This window comes from Leptinotarsa decemlineata, unplaced genomic scaffold, assembly GCF_025532065.1.
Source record: "Leptinotarsa decemlineata unplaced genomic scaffold, Ldec_3_MD MMD2_P_RNA_scaffold_9, whole genome shotgun sequence".
NCBI classification, from domain to species: domain Eukaryota; kingdom Metazoa; phylum Arthropoda; class Insecta; order Coleoptera; family Chrysomelidae; genus Leptinotarsa; species Leptinotarsa decemlineata.
The window spans coordinates 10,343,349-10,362,132 of NW_027412536.1; the positions used below are offsets into that span (position 1 = coordinate 10,343,349).

Genomic DNA, 18,784 nt, shown 5'->3' on the forward strand with positions numbered 1-18,784 from the left:
AATTTCGAACTCTTCGTTAAAGATATGATTTTCTTCTAGAAGATGATTTGAATATGTTGAATTTGTTTTTTTATTTACATAGCTTGTATGATGTTTCTGGATTCGATTCCTAAATGTTCTACCCGTTTGACCAATATATACCTTAGGACACGTTCCACAATTTAATTTATATATTATTGTAAGAATAATTTAAAGTATTCGAACACTTGAAAAAGCTACTGTGCTAGCGAAACATGTTGTGATTATATTTTTTTGAATAAAGTTTGTGGAGATCAAATCGTGAGGTGCAGTTTTTGAAATTACTATGGATCTTCATCAAGTAACGGCCGTATCAATCAGAAAAAAAACTTCCTTTCCCAAAAATAATGATTCCTAAAAAGATAACCTTTTCAATTTAAACAAGATTCCTTTGGCTAGGAATTAATGGAATAAACGAATGAATGTCATTACGATGTCATTGATGACATGAATAGATCAAATTTATTGTGTGACATAAAGTCACACTACCAAAAACTTTCTTCCCCATGAATACTATTATATTCTGAATGAAATTGAATAATCTAAGCAATTATAGAGTTAGAGTCCGCTTTTCGTTCATAACAAAACATCATAACCAAAAAGAATTCATTGCAGAAATTTGGAGACAATTACACAATAGAGCAGGAAAAAAATTATATCTGCTTCCAGGTTCAATGCAAAAAAGAACTTGAAATACTACAATCTATTTTTCGATTTTGGAAAAATTGATATATATTCAGATATTAAGGGAGTACGTGGAACATAATTTTAAAAATTAAATGTTTGTAAAAATAACTATTTGATGTTACTTTCTTACATTTAATTTTTGTTTTAGAGAAAGGCAAAAAGGCAAGAGGTATGACAAAGGATCTACGGTGACTGCAAGTGATCAATCGACCGACTGACGTCATCAACTAGCCATAATGGCTATATTTTGTTTGTACTTATTTATTTTTATTTGTTGTTTGTTTTTTATATACTGTGGGATCAATACCGAAGGTCTCATTATCGCCAAGTTAAATAAGAAAAACATAACAAAATAGAAATTCTTGATATTCATTAAATTAAATGTTTTGCATGAATCAAGAAAGAAGAACTGAAGCGTGAAGCATAGCCCTGAATTAGACATAGGTAATAATAATTGAAACATTTCTAAACAACAGTTTCCTGAGAAAAATAGTTCAATCTATATCGAACGATGAAGATTTCAGCCGGTTGATTATATTGTTGAAAATAAAGTTACTTCGATGTGTATTCTGTTTCATTGATGTGTATTTTGTCTTGCATGAATGGAGATGGCAGAAGACAGAACTGAAAAGTGAAACACATGTCTTAACTTGACATAGCTAATAATAATTGGAAGATTCATACATCAGTTTCCTGGGAAACAAATGTAACAGATGATGAATATTTCAGCCCATATACTATATTGTTGAAAATAAAGTCTTCTTGATGTGTACTCTGTTTCATTCATCATAGGTCAAGGGGAACAGTTTGTCTTCTGGTAGATATTTTTTTGTTTGGGTTAATGGAAGTCATGCTGTTTACGTGAATAGAATCAAAATTTTTTATTCTGTTAATAGCGAGATAATTCAACATAGCAAGATGTTTCATATGGACGAAATATAACCCTTCATACCTGTTCTTACTGTTGTGAATATCTTTAATATTCGCGGCCTCGTAACTAAACTTGGCCAACCCCCTAAATGGGGTTGGCCAAAGTGATATACACTACCCGCCACTCGTGATGAAACAACCCATTTTTACGGTAAAACATACTAGGGGGTAAAATAGGCTCAACATTCCTTCAGATTCGTGGTCAGGACTGCCAACAATACACTTTTCCCTGAAAAAAAGTTTAGTTATGCAAAATCTGGATTTGTCTCACTTGTCATGGAAACATCCCCGTATCTTCTATAACTATTGAAGAAGATTTTTTTTGGTTTTGACATAATTTTCCTCGAGCCCCAGAAAGCTATCCCCTCTTCCCCAGGAGAGGGGGAAGAGGGGATAGGTGAAAGCACTCGAATGACCTATAAATAGTCAGATCAGGAATAAGTCCAGACATCACCTATAGACGATAGTGGATACTAACATTCGAAACGTCGTTAAGAGTAAGAGGCCCGGTTTTGCCGGGTATGCCTACAGACACGTACACTTTATCAAAATGTGTAATGACAGATATGTTTAAAGAATTTCTGCTCATTTCATTATATTCGTAAAAGGACAAGGAAGGTTCGAACAAAGAGATTTTTTGAGAAAATAAAATACTTTTCCAAATATTATTGTGTGAAATGACTTGTTTGAAGGAGTTTTATTGAACTTCTACACAGCATAATGCTTACTAAAAATTCAAATATGTCTTCGTCCGAACCTTGCAATGCCTATGTAGCTTGCAATAAGACAGTCAGTTTTCCAAAAAAATTAATTATGAGATCATATTTTGCAAAATCAAATTTATACAAACGCCAGTAGTTAGGCAAATAACTCACATCAGATCATCACTAATTGATTGAATTCAAGCGCGATAGAATAAAATCAGAGAAAGTTTGTGGTAGTAGCCACGCCCATAGAACAGCGGCGCGCGAATACATATTTTAATATTTCTTCAATAAAATGTAAATGGAATATTCGGAAATTATTGGGAATGAATATTTAGGACTGGATATTTCACAGGAGATGGTCAAAATTATAATTACGGGTTAGAGCGCATAACGTATATTCAGACAAGCTTTCATTTATACTCTTGTAAGATTAGGTTCACTTGCAGGTAACAAACTAACCAACAATGTAAAAAATCTTGCTAGTTGAATTTGACTCAGTAACAGAAAAAACAAAATGGAGGCTTCATATCTGTTACAAAAATCTGTTTAAAATCTGTTTTTCCGTTAATCAGCTGTCGCCCCCATACGAAAGACAACTCTCAGAAGTTGAGAAAATTGTGCGAGCTAAGGACTAACGAGGTCTTACCTTTTAACGTGTGAATCCTAACACAAGTTTTGTGATTATAGTCCGGTTCGAATCAAATTTTGTATGTAGAGGTTTTTGGGGTTGGAGATTATGATTCTCATGTCAAAATTGGGAAATTCAATGTGGTGGCTCCAGAATGGCGAAAGAGTTTTGTGATTATCGCCCGATTTATTTAAAATTGAAATCTGGGGGTTTTCAAGGTAGGCGCATATGATTTAAAAAAAATGAAGATGGAGGCGAAATAAACGGAACAAAATGTTATTTGTAGTTGTCAATAACAAAAAAACTAAAAAGTTAAAAATAAAAATTATAAAAAAACATTTTCAAACAGAAGCTTTTAAACAAATACACTAAAAAACAGGAAAATAACCATTTATTGTTTGATCCAGGCTATTCTGTGACTTTTTCATTTTAAACTATATACTCAATTTTTCGTTTAGAATCTAGGTGCAAGGGGTTTGAGAGTCTCGTATTCACTTGCCTTGCATCAAACCGCTGCGCTATCGAGACTGCGAGATCGCGATTGCGAAATTATTGACATATCGTATTGCTGTAGGTCTAGTGAGATCTGACTCATTTTCTAAATATAGGTATTTACTTTTTGGAAATATTTTACCTTCCACTGACTTCTATCATTTTGCAAAATACTGGGTGTTCTATAAATGAACGGTAAAATTTATACTTATATAATAGAATATAAGTAGTTTAAGTTGTCAATGTCAATAAGTTATTTCAATGATGACGTACCATACGTCACTTTTACTTCAGGGAGGAAACCACCCCTCAGAAACTGTTCGTCAAGGGCCTGACAGTGTTAAGTAACTTGGCTTGGAATCTTTTAATATTTAATTTTCATTTCTTGTTAATAATTTTTAATTTTCATTCCTTATTGATAGTTCAATTTTCAATTGTTGCTTGTATTTTATTTCATTGTTATTTCATTTACTTTTTGCTTATTATATTTGTTAATCTTTTCAATTTTTATAGATTATTTCAGGGATTTCAAATCAATGTATATTATATTCGACAATGGGAATCCGAACTAATGAAATTAACCCTTATAAACTTTATTTTACAACGTTCCCCATATATAAAAATCCAGTGGAGTTAGATCTGTGGATGGTGGTGGCCATACTATGAGAGGGCTATTGGGTACTATGCTTTTTATAGGTAGGTTCCTATTCAACCAAACCCTTGTTATGCCACTATTGTGAACTGGTCGTCCATATAGATCTTGATCGAATAAAAATGACCCGATAATATTTCAGTTCAGAATACCACACCACTAAATACTTTTATGAGATCTGTATCTGTAGAGTAGGGAGGGTGAGTGTAAGCACACAGCACTTAGGCCACATGTGACCCATTGTACATCCTCCCGAGGAGTTGTCCTCCTAGGTCATCGTCCATCCTGTCATTTCCAGGAAGGTAGGCAGGTCACTGGGAGACATCTCCTTTATATCGGCAGGTGTAGGCCAAGACTCGCCAAACACACTCTCTTATTGACGATAACTCCGGGCCCTCGCATAGGACATCCTGCATAGAGGAGTGTGCACTAGCCCCATATTATGGAGGTGTTCCTTAGTTGACAGTGGGCAGTCAGAAATCCTACTGTTAAGCGTAGACTTTTCTAGGTCGTCGCCAGATATTTCTTCAGCGCCAGCTTCCTAGGGTCGCCCAAGGTGATCCTGGCAAGATTGCATCCTTTGATTCCATCCCATCTCTTTAGGGATTGAGCATGGGTGCCACTGAATCCTTAAATTCTTAGTTCAGCCGCTTCCTTGGCTAAAGAGTCGGCAATGCGATTACCTTTACTCCTATCGTGCCCTTTAACTCACCTCAGGATAATGTTATTATCTTCCGTGTTAGGAATCACACTGAAAAGGTAAGACTTCGTTAATTCTTAACTCGCACAAGTTTCGACTTCTGAGGGTTGTTGTTCGTAGGGGTGCGGCAGCTGGTTAACGGAAAAACATATTTTTTTAACCGAAGCATTGGCTAAATCTTGATGACACCTAGTACTAGCCCCGAGATTACACGTTGACTGTTCAAGGCTAATAGGGCTTGTCTGCTGTCAGTGCAGATTGTTATGTTTTTGCCAGAAAGTCCTTTCCTGGTTATTTCTTTTGTGACGATTGAGATACCATCCAGTTCTGTTTGGACTACGCTGGTATTTTTTCCCATTCCCCACTTAATCCTTAGGCTTAGTAATCTGGGATACATTCCACATCCTAAGCCTTCTTTGGTTTCTGAGCCGTCTGTATATATGCGTGTTGCATTTGTAGCATCTGACTCTGTGTTCTGTTTTATTTGTATTTTGTAGGGTTTACTAAACAGAAACCTGGGTTCAATTACATCACTGGTTGCCTGCAGCAGAGGTTGCGCAGTAAGCGCTTCTCACTATATGCCCTGCCTCAATTGAACCATTCCTACTTCGAGGTTTACACCAGTCGTGCGCAATCGTACCATGGCCATTAACGCAACCTCCTTAACGTACAGGTCCAGAGGGGTCAGACCATTAATTAATTCCATTGCCGCGGTTGGTGTTGTTCTCATGGCTCCTGTGATGTTTAAACAAGCCAGTCGCTGTATTTGATATACTTTTTGGATGCCCGTTGCTTGTAGAACTTTCGGTCCCCATGTAATGGCTACGTTCGTTAACATAGGTCTTATTCTTGCAGTGTAGATCCAGATGACCACACGGGGTGAAAGACCCCATGCGCGTCCCACTGTCCTTCCACATTGCTCATAAGCCACATATGCTCTTTTTTGCTCTACTCTGTAGGTGAGAGTTCCATGTTAGCTTTCTGTCGAGAAAAGTACCAAGGTATTTTACCTCTTCAGAGAAGTTTAGTTTGCTTTCGAAGATTTCGGAAGGTTCTAAGCTCGATAAACTTCCCTTTTCCTGGTGAAAAGGACCATCTCAGTCTTCTTGGGATTGATCGACAGTGAGTGTTCCTTACACCATGTTTCTATTAATTTGAGCCCATCCTGCGCTCTGTCACACAGTGTGTTCACAAATTTACCGGTCTGCAAGATAAATAACTATGTCATCTGCATATGCAATTGTCTAGAATCCATTATTTTGAGGTGATTGATCAGGGTATCCAGAACTATGTTCCAAAGAAGGGGTGGACATACCCTCATGACCAGTCCTCTCACTGTAATGTCTTCTACATTGATACTTATTGCTCTACTAGAAAGCATCTTGAGTATCCATTCCCCTACTACCAGGGGTACATTCCTGGAGTGTAGTTGCTGGGTAATTGTTGAAAAGGTTGTTTTATCAGACGCTTCCTCGATATCTATGAATATATCCAGGGTGAATTCTTTGTGTCCAATGATCTCTCGATTCTGCCAACCACATGGTGAAGGTCCGAATCAGTAGACTTTTCCGGAGTATATGCATGCTGATTTGGATGAAGGGGGTTGTGAACTAGTACTTCATTACTTATGTACCGCTCTAATAGCTTCTCCATAGTTTCAAGAAGAAGGATGTAAGACTAATTGGTCGGAATGCTTTTGGTAAGGTGTAGTCCATCCTACCTGGTTTAGGTAAAAATACTACTCGTACTTCTCTCCACTTACTGGGAATATACTTCAGAGCTAGAGAGGCTCTGAATATTCCAAGCAGGTGCGGTATAAGAATATCCAGTCCCCATTGAAGTAGGGCTGGTCTTATACCGTAAGGTCCTGCTGACTTGAAGGGGAAAAACCCGATATGGCCCATCTCATCTTGTCATTTCAGGAAAGACAGAACCTGGGAAGTGAGTTTCCATAAGAATCCCAGCACTCTCTTGGAGGTTGGCGGCTTTGTCGCCATTTTCTCTCGGCAGGATGCCGATACTCTTATGGTGGTCATTTGGTCTGTAGCCTAGAAGCTAGTGGGCAGTCTTCGACTGCCTCACAGTAGGCTCTGCAGGCTTCTCTTTGTTTTTGTCTGTAGACTTTTTTGAACTCTCTGAGGTTGGCTTGATATATACCCTAATCCTTTTCGAGTCTTGTACGTTTTGCCTTGTTAAAGGTAGTACTCGCTGTTTTCCTGAGGTGTTCCAGTTCAGGGCACCACCATGTATTCGTTGTGCCATCTGTTTGAACCATCCTCATCGGACAGGATTCCTAGTAGGCAATGTCTATTTTGTTTCGGATAGATACCATGTAACTTTCCAGTTCTTCATTGTCGCCAGGAGTCAGGACCTCTGTTTCCCTCAGACCTCCTTCTAAGAGTATAGTCCTCTTCAGGTCACGGGATTTTACAATGATCCTGAGATCCTGGCTTATCGTATAGGTCAACCAGCGGTAGTCTGACATAGAAATATGATCCGAGACTTGCCAGATATCGTGATATCTATTAATGTTTGGCTACGGATGTTAATAAATGTCGGCTCCGTGGCTCTGTTCAAGATTGTTATAATTATATATTCATATAGGGACTAACCTCGGACGTTGATATCCTTGCTGCCCCAGCTCAAGTGGTGAGAGTTTAAGTCGCAACCCAATATAATCTCCACTCTCTGGTTGAGGCAGTGATCCACTAGTACCTCCATTTCTCTGGTCGGTGGTAGGGTAGCTGCATCTGAAGGGAGGTACACGATGCGAGTATCAACGCCGTAAATTTGCTTTTTCCATCTGGGCATTCGACTTCAACCGCAGTGAGGTCTGAGGTGCTGAATCCTGCCATCGGCTGTTTACGTTCCTAGGAACGTAAACAGCCGTCCTAGGTTGCTGATTGCTTGGTAAGCTGAAAATTTAACCAGTTAGGCTACTGAAACCAGTAACTTTGGTCTTTATTATCCAGGGCTCCTCGATCAAAGCTATTGCCTCCCCCTATACGTCAAGATGGCGACACAGTGTTGCCGTTGCCGCCTTTTTGTGTTGGGGGTTGCATTGTATTATTTTTATCTTTTTTCCAACGACTTTGCCCATGAGACAGTTGTTGGATTTAAATTTACTTTTAGAGGTCCATCTGCTCCCCCGCTAGGGGGGAGGCGCCCTCGCTGTTTTTGGGTGCCTCCTCCATCAGGTCATCGACTGTCATCTGCTCAGACTTCCTTTTCGGGATCCATGGTGGCCTTGGGGTCAATATCCACTTTAGGTAGGCGTAGTTTATCCTCATCGACTTCTTCTTTAGGACAGCCATATCATCGTCTCCGATCCCGAAGAAGAAGAGGTGTCGTTGTGGGTTCATCTTCACCGCATGGTGATGATTTCACCGGAGTCCACGAGTTGAACGTGGGCGGTTTGCTGGTGCTGCTGGAGGCGGAGAAGATAATCTTGTCCAGCTCCTCCAGCAGTTGTTTCTTGATGATACTCTCTCGTTCTGCAGCAACCTTATTGTACGGGTTAGTCTCATCTATGATGGTAACCTTGAGGTGTCTCAAGGCGGCCTCCACGAAGGCTTTGGAAGGTGCAGCGACTTTACTGTCGCTGCGCGGCTTCTTCAACTTTCTTGGGTTTCCCTCCGTGGAGGTGCTCATGAGATATTTGGTCTCTACAATTCACCACTCAATTTGGATTCTGTTCAGCTCAAAATCTCATGTTCTGGAAAGATACTACACCATTTGTGGTAGAGGTAGCGTCATCACTGTATAAGATATACTTTATCTTGTCATCGAGATAATTTCCCTGCATCCATAAACAATACTTCATACGACGGATTTCATCTCCTTTGTGCAAAGTGTGTAGAAATTTAGGTTTGAGCGCACGCATTTTATGCCTCTTTAAACACATCCATATGTTACATAAATGTTTTATAAACAAATGGAGATAAAAATTATTTGTTTTTGTTTATAAATGTCTTTTATTGACATAAAAACGATAAAATAATGATGAAGAAAAAACTTTTTTTACAACATTGTTGTGTGTTTTCTTTTTTTGTTTACTAATCATTATAAACAAAGTATTAAAATTTTCAGAACTTTCATCATGCAATCTTCTTTTGTATGTATCTAAGAAGGGCTTCACGAAGCAGAAAAATTCTATGGTAATTATTTATTAATATTTAATATTCATTTTGTTAATTAACAATTCTGTAGATTATTGAAAAATTAACTTTAATGAAAAATTCCAACGGGAATCAGTTCTCTATGGTGTTTAGATTATATCATAATTTATTGAAATTTTTCTATTTACTTTAAGTACCTTAAAAATAATTATTTTCAAATTACGTACTCGCTTAGAGGCCGTGCGAGCAACCTAAAAACGGCGCGCGGACGACTATTTTCAGTGTTAAATTAAAATTATAAATAATGGAGATACCGTTTCGGAAGCCGGAACTTTTTTTTAGTAAATTTCCTCCTCTTCAAGGATCTTTTTTTTCAAAATTCAAAAATATTTATAGTTAAGAACTATAAACAACAAAACCGAACCTTGCTTTTTAGGGTCTTTGTTTATAACTTTTAGATTTTTTATGAACTAATTTACTTTTTTTTCACAATGATCTAGACAATATTCCAGATCGAATGAACCTAACCACTTAATTTTACTAAAAGTATGTTCATTTAACACGAATCTAAACTTAAAGCCCAGATTATCAGAGCACATGATTTTTATTTAGAGAAACTGATGTGATTCAATCCCTTCAAATGATTTCAGACAACAATTCAGCAAGTAGGTAAAATAATCTAAATCCTACCTGTTTACCGAGTGCGATTTTTTTTTAATTAACGATTGTTTCGGTGTTGCAATGAATATGAAGATCAATTTTGTTTCGGCTGGCAAAATGTTTCCTCGATGTTTTAATAAGGGACCCCACACATTTTTTATGAGAAATGGCTTGCCGTGAATTTTGACAAAATTTTGATATGTTGTAGTTCTTGCTGTGCTGATTGAAAGTGTCCACAGCCAAATCTCAAAAACGTACAGTTTTCGAGTTGTGACCTTTGAAAATATATTTTTTCCATTTTTTGCGGTATTTGCTCATCAAACGGAGAGCTCTCAAAAAATATTGTAAAGTTTGTGGTATAGTGTTTAATATTGTTGCTTACGATATTTGCTTACGATGTATAAAAAACACTACTGCTTGAAAGTGTGGTACGAAAACATTTTAATATCAGTCGGAAGTTTCAGTGTTTGCATTATATTGTTACACATGTCGTTACACATTGTTACACATGTCGAAAGATTTATGGTAAAACTTGAGGTTTAGGTCCCAAACAAATCCATTGGATTTATGTGATGATTGTCAGGCCAATGATCACTTATGGTGCAATTGCTTGGTGGCTGAAGGCTTTACAGAAAACAGCCCAAGCGAAGCTCTCTGGCTTACAGAGGCAGGCTTGTCTGGCTATCAGTGGTGCCTTTAGTACCACACCGTGGTACTAATGGCACGCCATGGAGATCCTTCTAGATCTACCTCCTCTCCACATTTTTCTGGAAAGATAGGCTAGATGGACTGCATACAGACCTGTGCACATTGCTAATTGCACAAATCAATTCAATGCAGAGTGCAACAGACTGATGGTTGACATTGGAATTCACAGCATTCTGGAAATGACCTCTGACTTTATGCCTCCAACTGTTAACTACGAACTGCCTTAAAAAGTACTATTCCCGAGTGAGAGGACTGGATCCTCCAGGAGAAGGAAATATTAAAAGCAGATAGTTGTTGGTTCACAGATGGATCAAAAACACTTTCCGGTTCTGGTGCAGTCGTTTTCAGTCGCAGACCCAGGACAGAGTTATCTACCTGCCTAGGAACTTATGCGACTGTATTTCAAGCGGAAATTTACGCCATTGATTTGTGTGTGGAGAGATTGGATAAATCCAACCTCACTCAGAAGTCAATAAAAATATTCTAGCGGCGTTGGAAGCTCTTGGCTCCTACCGAGCAACGTCTAAATTGGTATCAAACTGCCAAAACGACTCTCCTCGATAGGAATACTCAACAGATTGTCTCTGGTATGGATTCCTGGCCATACTGGCCTGGAAGGCAATGGAGCTGCTGACTCTTGCAAAGGAGGGTGCTGCAAGTGGCTTCATTGGATCAGAACCTGTTATTGGCATGGCTTTGGGCTTTGCCAAACAAACACTGAACACCTGGATGCCAAGAAAATTTATGGAGTTCTGACAGACTCTTCCAGGATTGGCTCACTCCAAGGCGTTTATTCACTCTTCGAAGCTTGATTCCAAACAGTTGTTGGACTACAGTAGGGATGAACTACGATGTCTAACAGGCCTTCTTAGAGGACACTGTCATTTGAATCATCATATGCAAAGATTTGGACTGTCGGAAGACAGTGTGTGTCGTCTCTGTCTGGAAAATTATGAAACAGCAGAGCATATACTTTGTGTAAGGAATCGTGTCGACAGCTGAATGGCCGCAGGGTTATATGCGGTTACGAACGATCCCCTTGAGGAACCGGACGAAACCTCATTGAAACTAGCCTTCCTCTGGTAATGCGGGGCTCTGCTAGAGGTGACCAACCCTTCCCTTGCTACTCGTGGGAACATACATGGAATCTAAACGTATGAAAAAACCAATCAATCCCGAGGCTGGACAGCAATGCTCACCTCAATTTAGGGCGGGGGCTGGGGATGAACAGAAACGCTCACCCCAAGCTACCGCTCAGAAATAGGCTGGACATAGCAGACCACCTCGCGATGCAATGCAAAGGCCAAGGCGTAAGCGTATCAGCGGCGCCGAGGCCAAGAGGAAGAGAGCGAAAGAGGCAGAAGTGGCAGCAACTATGAGTGCACCCTCCACCTCCTCCACTCCATCCTCAACAACAAGGGCACCTCTTGCGGAGGGCGCCAATAGCTCCGCCTTGAAAAAAGGCAAGGAACCGGCTGCCACCGCAGGAAAGCGCCTTCACGCGAGTACCTCCACGGAGGGAACCCCAAGAAGGTTGAAGAAGCTGCGCAGCGACAGAAATGTCGCTGCACCTTCCAAAACCTTCGTGGAGGCCGCCTTGAGACACCTCAAGGTAGCCATCATAGATGAGACTAACCCGTACGGTAAGGTTACCGCAGAACGAGAGAGTCTCATCAAAAAACAACTGTTGGAGGAGCTGGACAAGATCATCTTCTCCGCCTCCAGCAACAACAGCAAACCGCCCACGTTCAAGTCGTGGACATACTCCGGTGAAATCAACAGAGTGGTCTGCGATGACGACGTGACGCTAGAGTGGCTGAAGAAAGCCACAATGAATATTAAGCCATGGGAGGAGGCATCACTTGCGGTCGTCAGTGTGGATAAGCTCCCGAAGCTTACCAAAGCCTCACTCTGGATCCCGGAGGACGTCCACAAGACGACATCCGGTGCGAAGGAGAGGGTGCTGGGTCGGCTAAAGGCGCAGAATCCTGACCTGAAGGTAGCAAGATGGTGCACCTTCCATCATGAGGTTAAGATGAACCCACAAGGACACCTCTTCGTCTTCGGGATCGGAGAAGATGATATGGCTGTCCTGAAGAAGAAGTCGATGAGGTTAAGCTACGCGTTTACCTCACTGACTATTAGGGCAACAGTAAAAGAAACAGAGGGTACCTCTGAAGACCCTAGGTCCTTGGGAGTTGAACCACCTAAAGTGGATATTGACCTCAAGGCCACCATGGGTCCCGAAAAGGAAGTCGAAGCATCTGAACAGGTGACATTCGATGACCTGACGGAGGAGGCACCCAAAAACAGCGAGGCCACCTCCCCCTCAGCAGGGGAGCAGATGGACCTCTAAAGGTAACTTGGTATCCAACAACTGTCTCATGGGCAAGGACGTTGGAAAAAAAGTAAAAATAATACAATGCAACCCCCAACGCAAAAAGGCGGCAACGGCAACACTATGCCGCCACCTTGATGTATTGGAGGAGGCAATAGCTTTGATCCAGGAGCCCTGGATAATAAAGACCAAAATTACTGGTTTCAGTAGTTTAACTGGTCAAATTTTCAGCTTACCAAGCAACCAGCAACCTAGGACGGCTGTCTACGTTCCTAGGAAATACAGAGCGTTTCCGATGGCACAATTCAGCACCTCAGATCTCACTGCGGTCAAAGTTGAATGTCCAGTTGGGAAAGGCAAATATATGGCGTTGATATTCGCATCAGATGCAGCCGCCCTACCACCGACCAGAGAAATGAAAGTACTAGTGGACCACTGCTCAACCAGAGAGTGGAGCTCATATTGGGTTGCGACTCAAACTCTCACCACGTGAGCTGGGGCAGCAAGGATATCAACGCCCGAGGTAAGTCACTATACGAATATATAATACAGAAAGATCTAACAATCTTGAACAGAGGCACGGAGCCAACATTTATTAATGCCCGTAGCCAAACGTTAATAGATATCACGCTCACGACAGCCGAAATATCAAACAAAATCCAAGACTGGCAAGTCTCGGACCATATCTCTATGTCAGATCCCCGCTGGCTGACCTTTACGATAAGCCAGGATCTCAGGACTACTGTAAAATCCCGTGACCCGAAGAGGACGGATGTAGCTCTCTACAATCGACTCTTAAGAGGAGCTCTGCGGGAAACAGAGGTCCTGACTCCTGGCAACAATGAAGAACTGGAAAGGTACACAGTATCTATCCACAACAAAATAGACACTGCCTATAAGGAATCCTGTCCAATGAGGATGGTTCAAACGCATGGCACAACCAACACATGGTGGTGCCCTGAATTGGAACACCTCAGGAGGACAGCGAGAACGACCTTTAACAAGGCAAAACGTACAAGACTCGAAGAGGACTGGGTTATATATCAAGCCAACCTCAGAGAGTTCAAAAAAGTCTGCAGGCGAAAACAAAGAGAAGCCTGGAGAGCCTATTGTGAGGCAGTCGAAGATTTTCCACAAGCTTCTAGGCTACAGAAGGCACTCTCAAATGACCACCATAAGACTATCGGCATCCTGACGAGGGAAAATGGCGACAAAGCCGCCAACCTCCAGGAGAGTGCTGAGATTCTTATGGAAACTCACTTCCCAGGTTCTGTCTTTCCTGGAACGGCGTACTGGACGGATGTACCAATAACACCCACACAATATGACTGGCAATATGCTAGTACAGTAATTGATGAGGACAAAATAAGATGGGCTATATCGAGCTTTTCCCCCTTCAAGTCACCAGGGCCTGACGATATAAGACCAGCCCTACTTCAGTGGGGACTGGACACTCTTATGCCACACCTGGTTGGAATATTCAGAGCCTCTCTAGCTCTGAGGTATATTCCCAGTAAGTGGAGAGAAGTAAGAGTAGTATTTATACCCAAACCAGGTAGGATGGACTACACCCTACCAAAAGAATTCCGACCAATTAGTCTCACATCGTTTTTCTTAAAAACCATGGAGAGGCTATGTGAGCGGTACATAAGAGATGAAGTACTTGTTAACAACCCACTTCATCCAAATCAGCATGCATATACCCCGGGAAGGTCTACTGATTCGGCCCTTCACCATGTGGTTGGCAGAATCGAGAGATCATTGGACAACAAAGAATCCACCCTAGGTATATTCATAGATATTGAGGGAGCGTTTGATAAAACAACCTTTCCAACAATTACCCAGCAACTACACTCCAGGAATGTACCCCTGGTAGTAGGAGAATGGATACTCCAGATGCTCTCTAGCAGAGCAATAAGTATTAATGTAGAAGACATCACAGTTAAAGGACTGGTCATGAGGGGATGTCCACAGGTAGGGGTCTTATCACTCCTTCTCTGGAACATAGTTCTGGATACCCTAATTAATCACCTTAACAAAAATGGATTCTACACAATTGCATACGCAGATGACATAGTTATCTTGCAGACCGGCAAATTTGTAAACACACTGTGCGATAGAGCGCAGGATGGGCTCAAATTGATAGAAACATGGTGTAAGGAACACTCACTGTCGATCAATCCCAAGAAGACTGAGATGGTCCTTTTCACCAGGAAAAGAAGTTTAACGGGCTTAAAACCTCCCGAAATCTTCAAAAGCCAACTAAACTTCTCTGAAGAGGTGAAATACCTTGGTATTATCCTCGACAAGAAGCTAACATGGAACTCTCATCTACAGAGTAGAGCAAAAAGAGCATACGTGGCTTATGAGCAATGTCGGAGGACAGTGGGATGCGCATGGGGTCTTTCACCCGTGTAGTCGCCTGGATCTACACTACAATAATAAGACCTATGTTAACGTATGGAGCCATTGCATGGGGACCGAAAATTCTACAAGCAACGGCCATCCGAAAATTATATCAAATACAGCGACTGGCTTGTTCAAACATCACAGGAGCCATGAGAACAACACCAACCGCGGCAATGGAAGTAATCACGGGTCTGACCCCTCTGGATCTTTTCGTTAAGGAGGTTGCGTTAATGGCCATGGTACGATTGCACACGGCTGGTGTAAACCTAGAAGTAGGAATGGGTCGATTGAGGCTGGGCCTATGGCGGGAAGCGCTTACTGCGCAACCTCTGCTGCAGGCAACAAGTGATGCAATTGAACCCAGGTTTGTGTTTAATAAACCCTACAAAATACAAATTAAGCAGAACACAGAGTCAGATGCTACAAATGCAATACGGATTTATACAGATGGCTCAAAAACCAAAGAAGGTTCAGGATGTGGAGTGTACTCCAGATCACTAAGCCTAAGGATCAAATGGGAAATGGGAAGAAATACCAGCGTGGTCCAAACAGAACTGGCTGGTATCTCAATCGCCACAAAAGAAATAACCAAGAAAAGAATTTCGGGCAAAAACATAACAATCTGCACTGACAGCAGTCAAGCACTATTATCCTTGAACAGACACCGTGTTACTTCAGGGCTAGCACTAGAGTGCCAAGATTTAGCCAAAGCCTCGGTAGATAATAACATTATCCTGAGGTGGATTAAAGGGCACGAAAGGAGTAAAGGTAATCGCATTGGCGACTCTTTAGCCAAGGAAGCGGCTGGACTAAGAATTTTAGGACCAAGTGGCACCCACGGCCTGATGACTTCGACAATTGCGGAACTAGTCAAATGTTACACCCATGCTCAATCTTTAAAGAGATGGGATGAAATCAAAGGATGTAATCTTGCCAGGATCACCTTGGGCGACCCTGGGAAGCTGGCGCCGAAGAAATATCTGGCGATGACCAGGAAAAATCTGCGCCTTACAGTAGGATTTCTAACTGGCCACTGTCAGCTAAGAAAACACCTACATAATATGGGGCTAGTGGACACACCTCTATGCAGGCTGTGTGAACAGGAAGATGAGACTGTCAGGCATGTCCTGTGCGAGTGCCCGGAGTTATCGTCAATAAGAGAGTGTGTGTTCGGCGAGTCTTGGCCTACACTTGCCGATATAAAGGAGATGTCTCCCAGCGACCTGTCCACCTTCCTGGAAAGGACAGGATGGACGACGACCTAGGAGGACAACTCCTTGGGAGGATGTACAATGGCTCACATGTGGCCTAAGTGCGTGGGCTTATACTCACCCTCCCTACTCTACAGATACAGATACTTTGTGTTTGCCCCGCTGGTGACCGAATCAGGTTCTTTGAGTTCGGCAGATCCGTACTCTCACCATCTGAACTGAAAGATCACTCACCATACAAACTAATCGGCTTCGATAAGAAGCTGGGTTTATTTGGCCGGGTGTGAATAGGTGTGAGCCACAACAAACCCTTGTGGGTTGCGGTGGAGGGTCGAATAGACCCACTTACTTTAGACCTACCTATATTGTCAGTGTAATTGTGGAATAAAGATGAGTTTAACTGTACTGTGTACTTACGGGTAAAAATAACAATATCATCTCTTTCCAGATTCATAAAGATCAGCTACGACTGGAACACTATATTTTAATGTGAAGAAAACTTACACTAGGAAGTATTTTCTTTTGATTTATTATATGTCAAAGGACAAATTCTACCTATCAAAACACTATATTTGATGAATCATCAATGTACAAGTTGCATATATTTCACAAATATTCATATTATTTCAGCTGAGAAATTTGAAGGATACTCAACTGAATAAATATAGTCAAATTGTAATTAAAACAAAAATCTTTATTTAAAATGCCGATATAAACATCACAAAACTTACTATTAACGAACTAAAAATAGAAGGAACTTAAAAACATTTCTCTCGGTTATCATACATATTATCAATATTCAGTCTTTGGCCTCAATCTCTACATTTAATTGCTTAAATTTTTCTACAACCTCATTTTGGTCTAAGTTATTTACGACAGAAAATAACAGAGCTTGATTTCTCAAAATTGCTACCTTGTTCTCAAACGTACAAATATCAGACGTAAAATTAGTGAGATCTTTATGCTGTTTGCTTTTAATGAAAAAGTCCTTCAGCATATCAGTTGTTGAATTAACTAAGGGCTTCAAAGTTTCTAAAGGCACTTTTTCTACTTCAGGTACAGCGCGGGGTTTCCTTCGGCGTTTGATGGCTTTTTTCTTTCCCTTCTTCTGAACAACGGATGCATCAATCTTGATCTTCTTGGCGGCTGTTTTTCTCTGAATGTCCCTTATTGTGTAATCTAGGGGTTCTATAGTATTTGTTGCCGAATTATACTCGGGGCGCTCGTGGACGTTTACGGGCCATTCCTTAGGCAACTGCGACGAAGCTGTAGATTTTTTTTCTGGGGGCTGAAAAACATAAATATGAGTATAATAGATGTGTGCTTGAAATGAATCAAAGTTTTGAGGTATAGAAATACCAATTCGTTTAAAATAAGTCTGGTGAGTCACAATTTTTGGCGTTGTATAAATGTAAATATAGTTACGTTTTGGAAAAGTAGGAAGAAGATGAGATGGAAGTTTTGGGTATGTTGAACAGCGTCATGATATCATAAAAAGTAAGTATATGAATGTTTCAAAATATATTACTACACATATCCAGAATAAACATCTTACAGATGAGGGTCATAATTTTGTAATATATAAGCTGTTTCATAAGAAATTATAATAATCAACATTCAAAATAACGTAATTATGGATTATTAATAATTTTCACTTTTTAAATATTTTCTTATCTGTTAGTAATAATACAGAAATGAAACATACAGTTTATAGCAGTTGTGTCACAGTAAGAATAATCATGTTTTTGGAGATTTCAGACTTCACTCGATTCCTCTACGGAAGTTTAAGAATGCGCACACTACATTCATAAGGAATTTCAAGGGAAGCCTAGACAAGCCGAGAGAGTGATAGTTAGGTACCTATTTACTTCTAGTAAACTCAATCATAGACAGTAACGCCATCTCTTAGCAACAAGCGGAAATACCCCATTATTTTTGTTGAGAGCAAAATCTTCCACATGCTTCGAGTCTAGACTTCAACCTTCCTTATTGTCGGCGCGACGTGAGTCTGTTGAGTCGAGTAATAGAAGCGATACGGTCGGAGAAGGATTCTAGTTGTACTGCGAAGTAGTGATTGTGAAGTCTAATGATTGTGTGTCGAGTTCCATAATTATTACGATTTTGGCATAAAGTCTGGAATTGAAATTCCAGACTTTTCCGTCTGGAATTTCAATTCCAGACGGAAAATGAAGGACTGCGTATGTAAGGACTGCGATGCAAAATATTATGGACAGACAAAAAGATCTATTAAAGTAAGATATAAGGAACCCATAGCACACTTAAAATATGGAAGACCTGAAAAATCAGCAGTCGCCCATCATATTTTGCAACAAAACCATTCCATAGACTTCAGTTCATTAAGATTAGTTAGACAAGTTAACAACAACAGGCAACTAGATGCCTATGAGAGTGTAGAAATAGGTAAACACAATAATATTATGAATAACGATGACGGACCTATACCAAAGAGTATACTATATAGCTTGTTAAAATAAAATAAAATAATGTTGTTGGGTTTACTGATTA

At 40.5% G+C, this 18,784-nt stretch overlaps 2 protein-coding genes across 5 annotated transcripts in view; one reads left to right on the top strand and one right to left on the bottom strand.

The window, feature by feature from the left end:
- Window positions 1-1,270, top strand: part of LOC111514022 (transmembrane protein 26) — a 39,343-nt gene extending 38,073 nt beyond the window's left edge. Inside the window, exon 9 of the mRNA XM_074170587.1 lies at window positions 854-1,270. Coding sequence (XP_074026688.1) covers window positions 854-923 — 70 coding nt within the window. The 3' untranslated portion in view covers window positions 924-1,270. The remainder of the gene's footprint in view (window positions 1-853) is intronic.
- A 15,661-nt stretch (window positions 1,271-16,931) lies between these two features.
- Window positions 16,932-18,784, bottom strand: part of LOC111509284 (uncharacterized) — a 101,242-nt gene continuing 99,389 nt past the window's right edge. For all 4 annotated transcript variants that reach the window (XM_074170588.1, XM_074170591.1, XM_074170590.1 and 1 more), the window contains one exon: window positions 16,932-17,546. In XM_074170588.1, coding sequence (XP_074026689.1) covers window positions 17,058-17,546 — 489 coding nt within the window. In that variant the 3' untranslated portion in view covers window positions 16,932-17,057. The remainder of the gene's footprint in view (window positions 17,547-18,784) is intronic.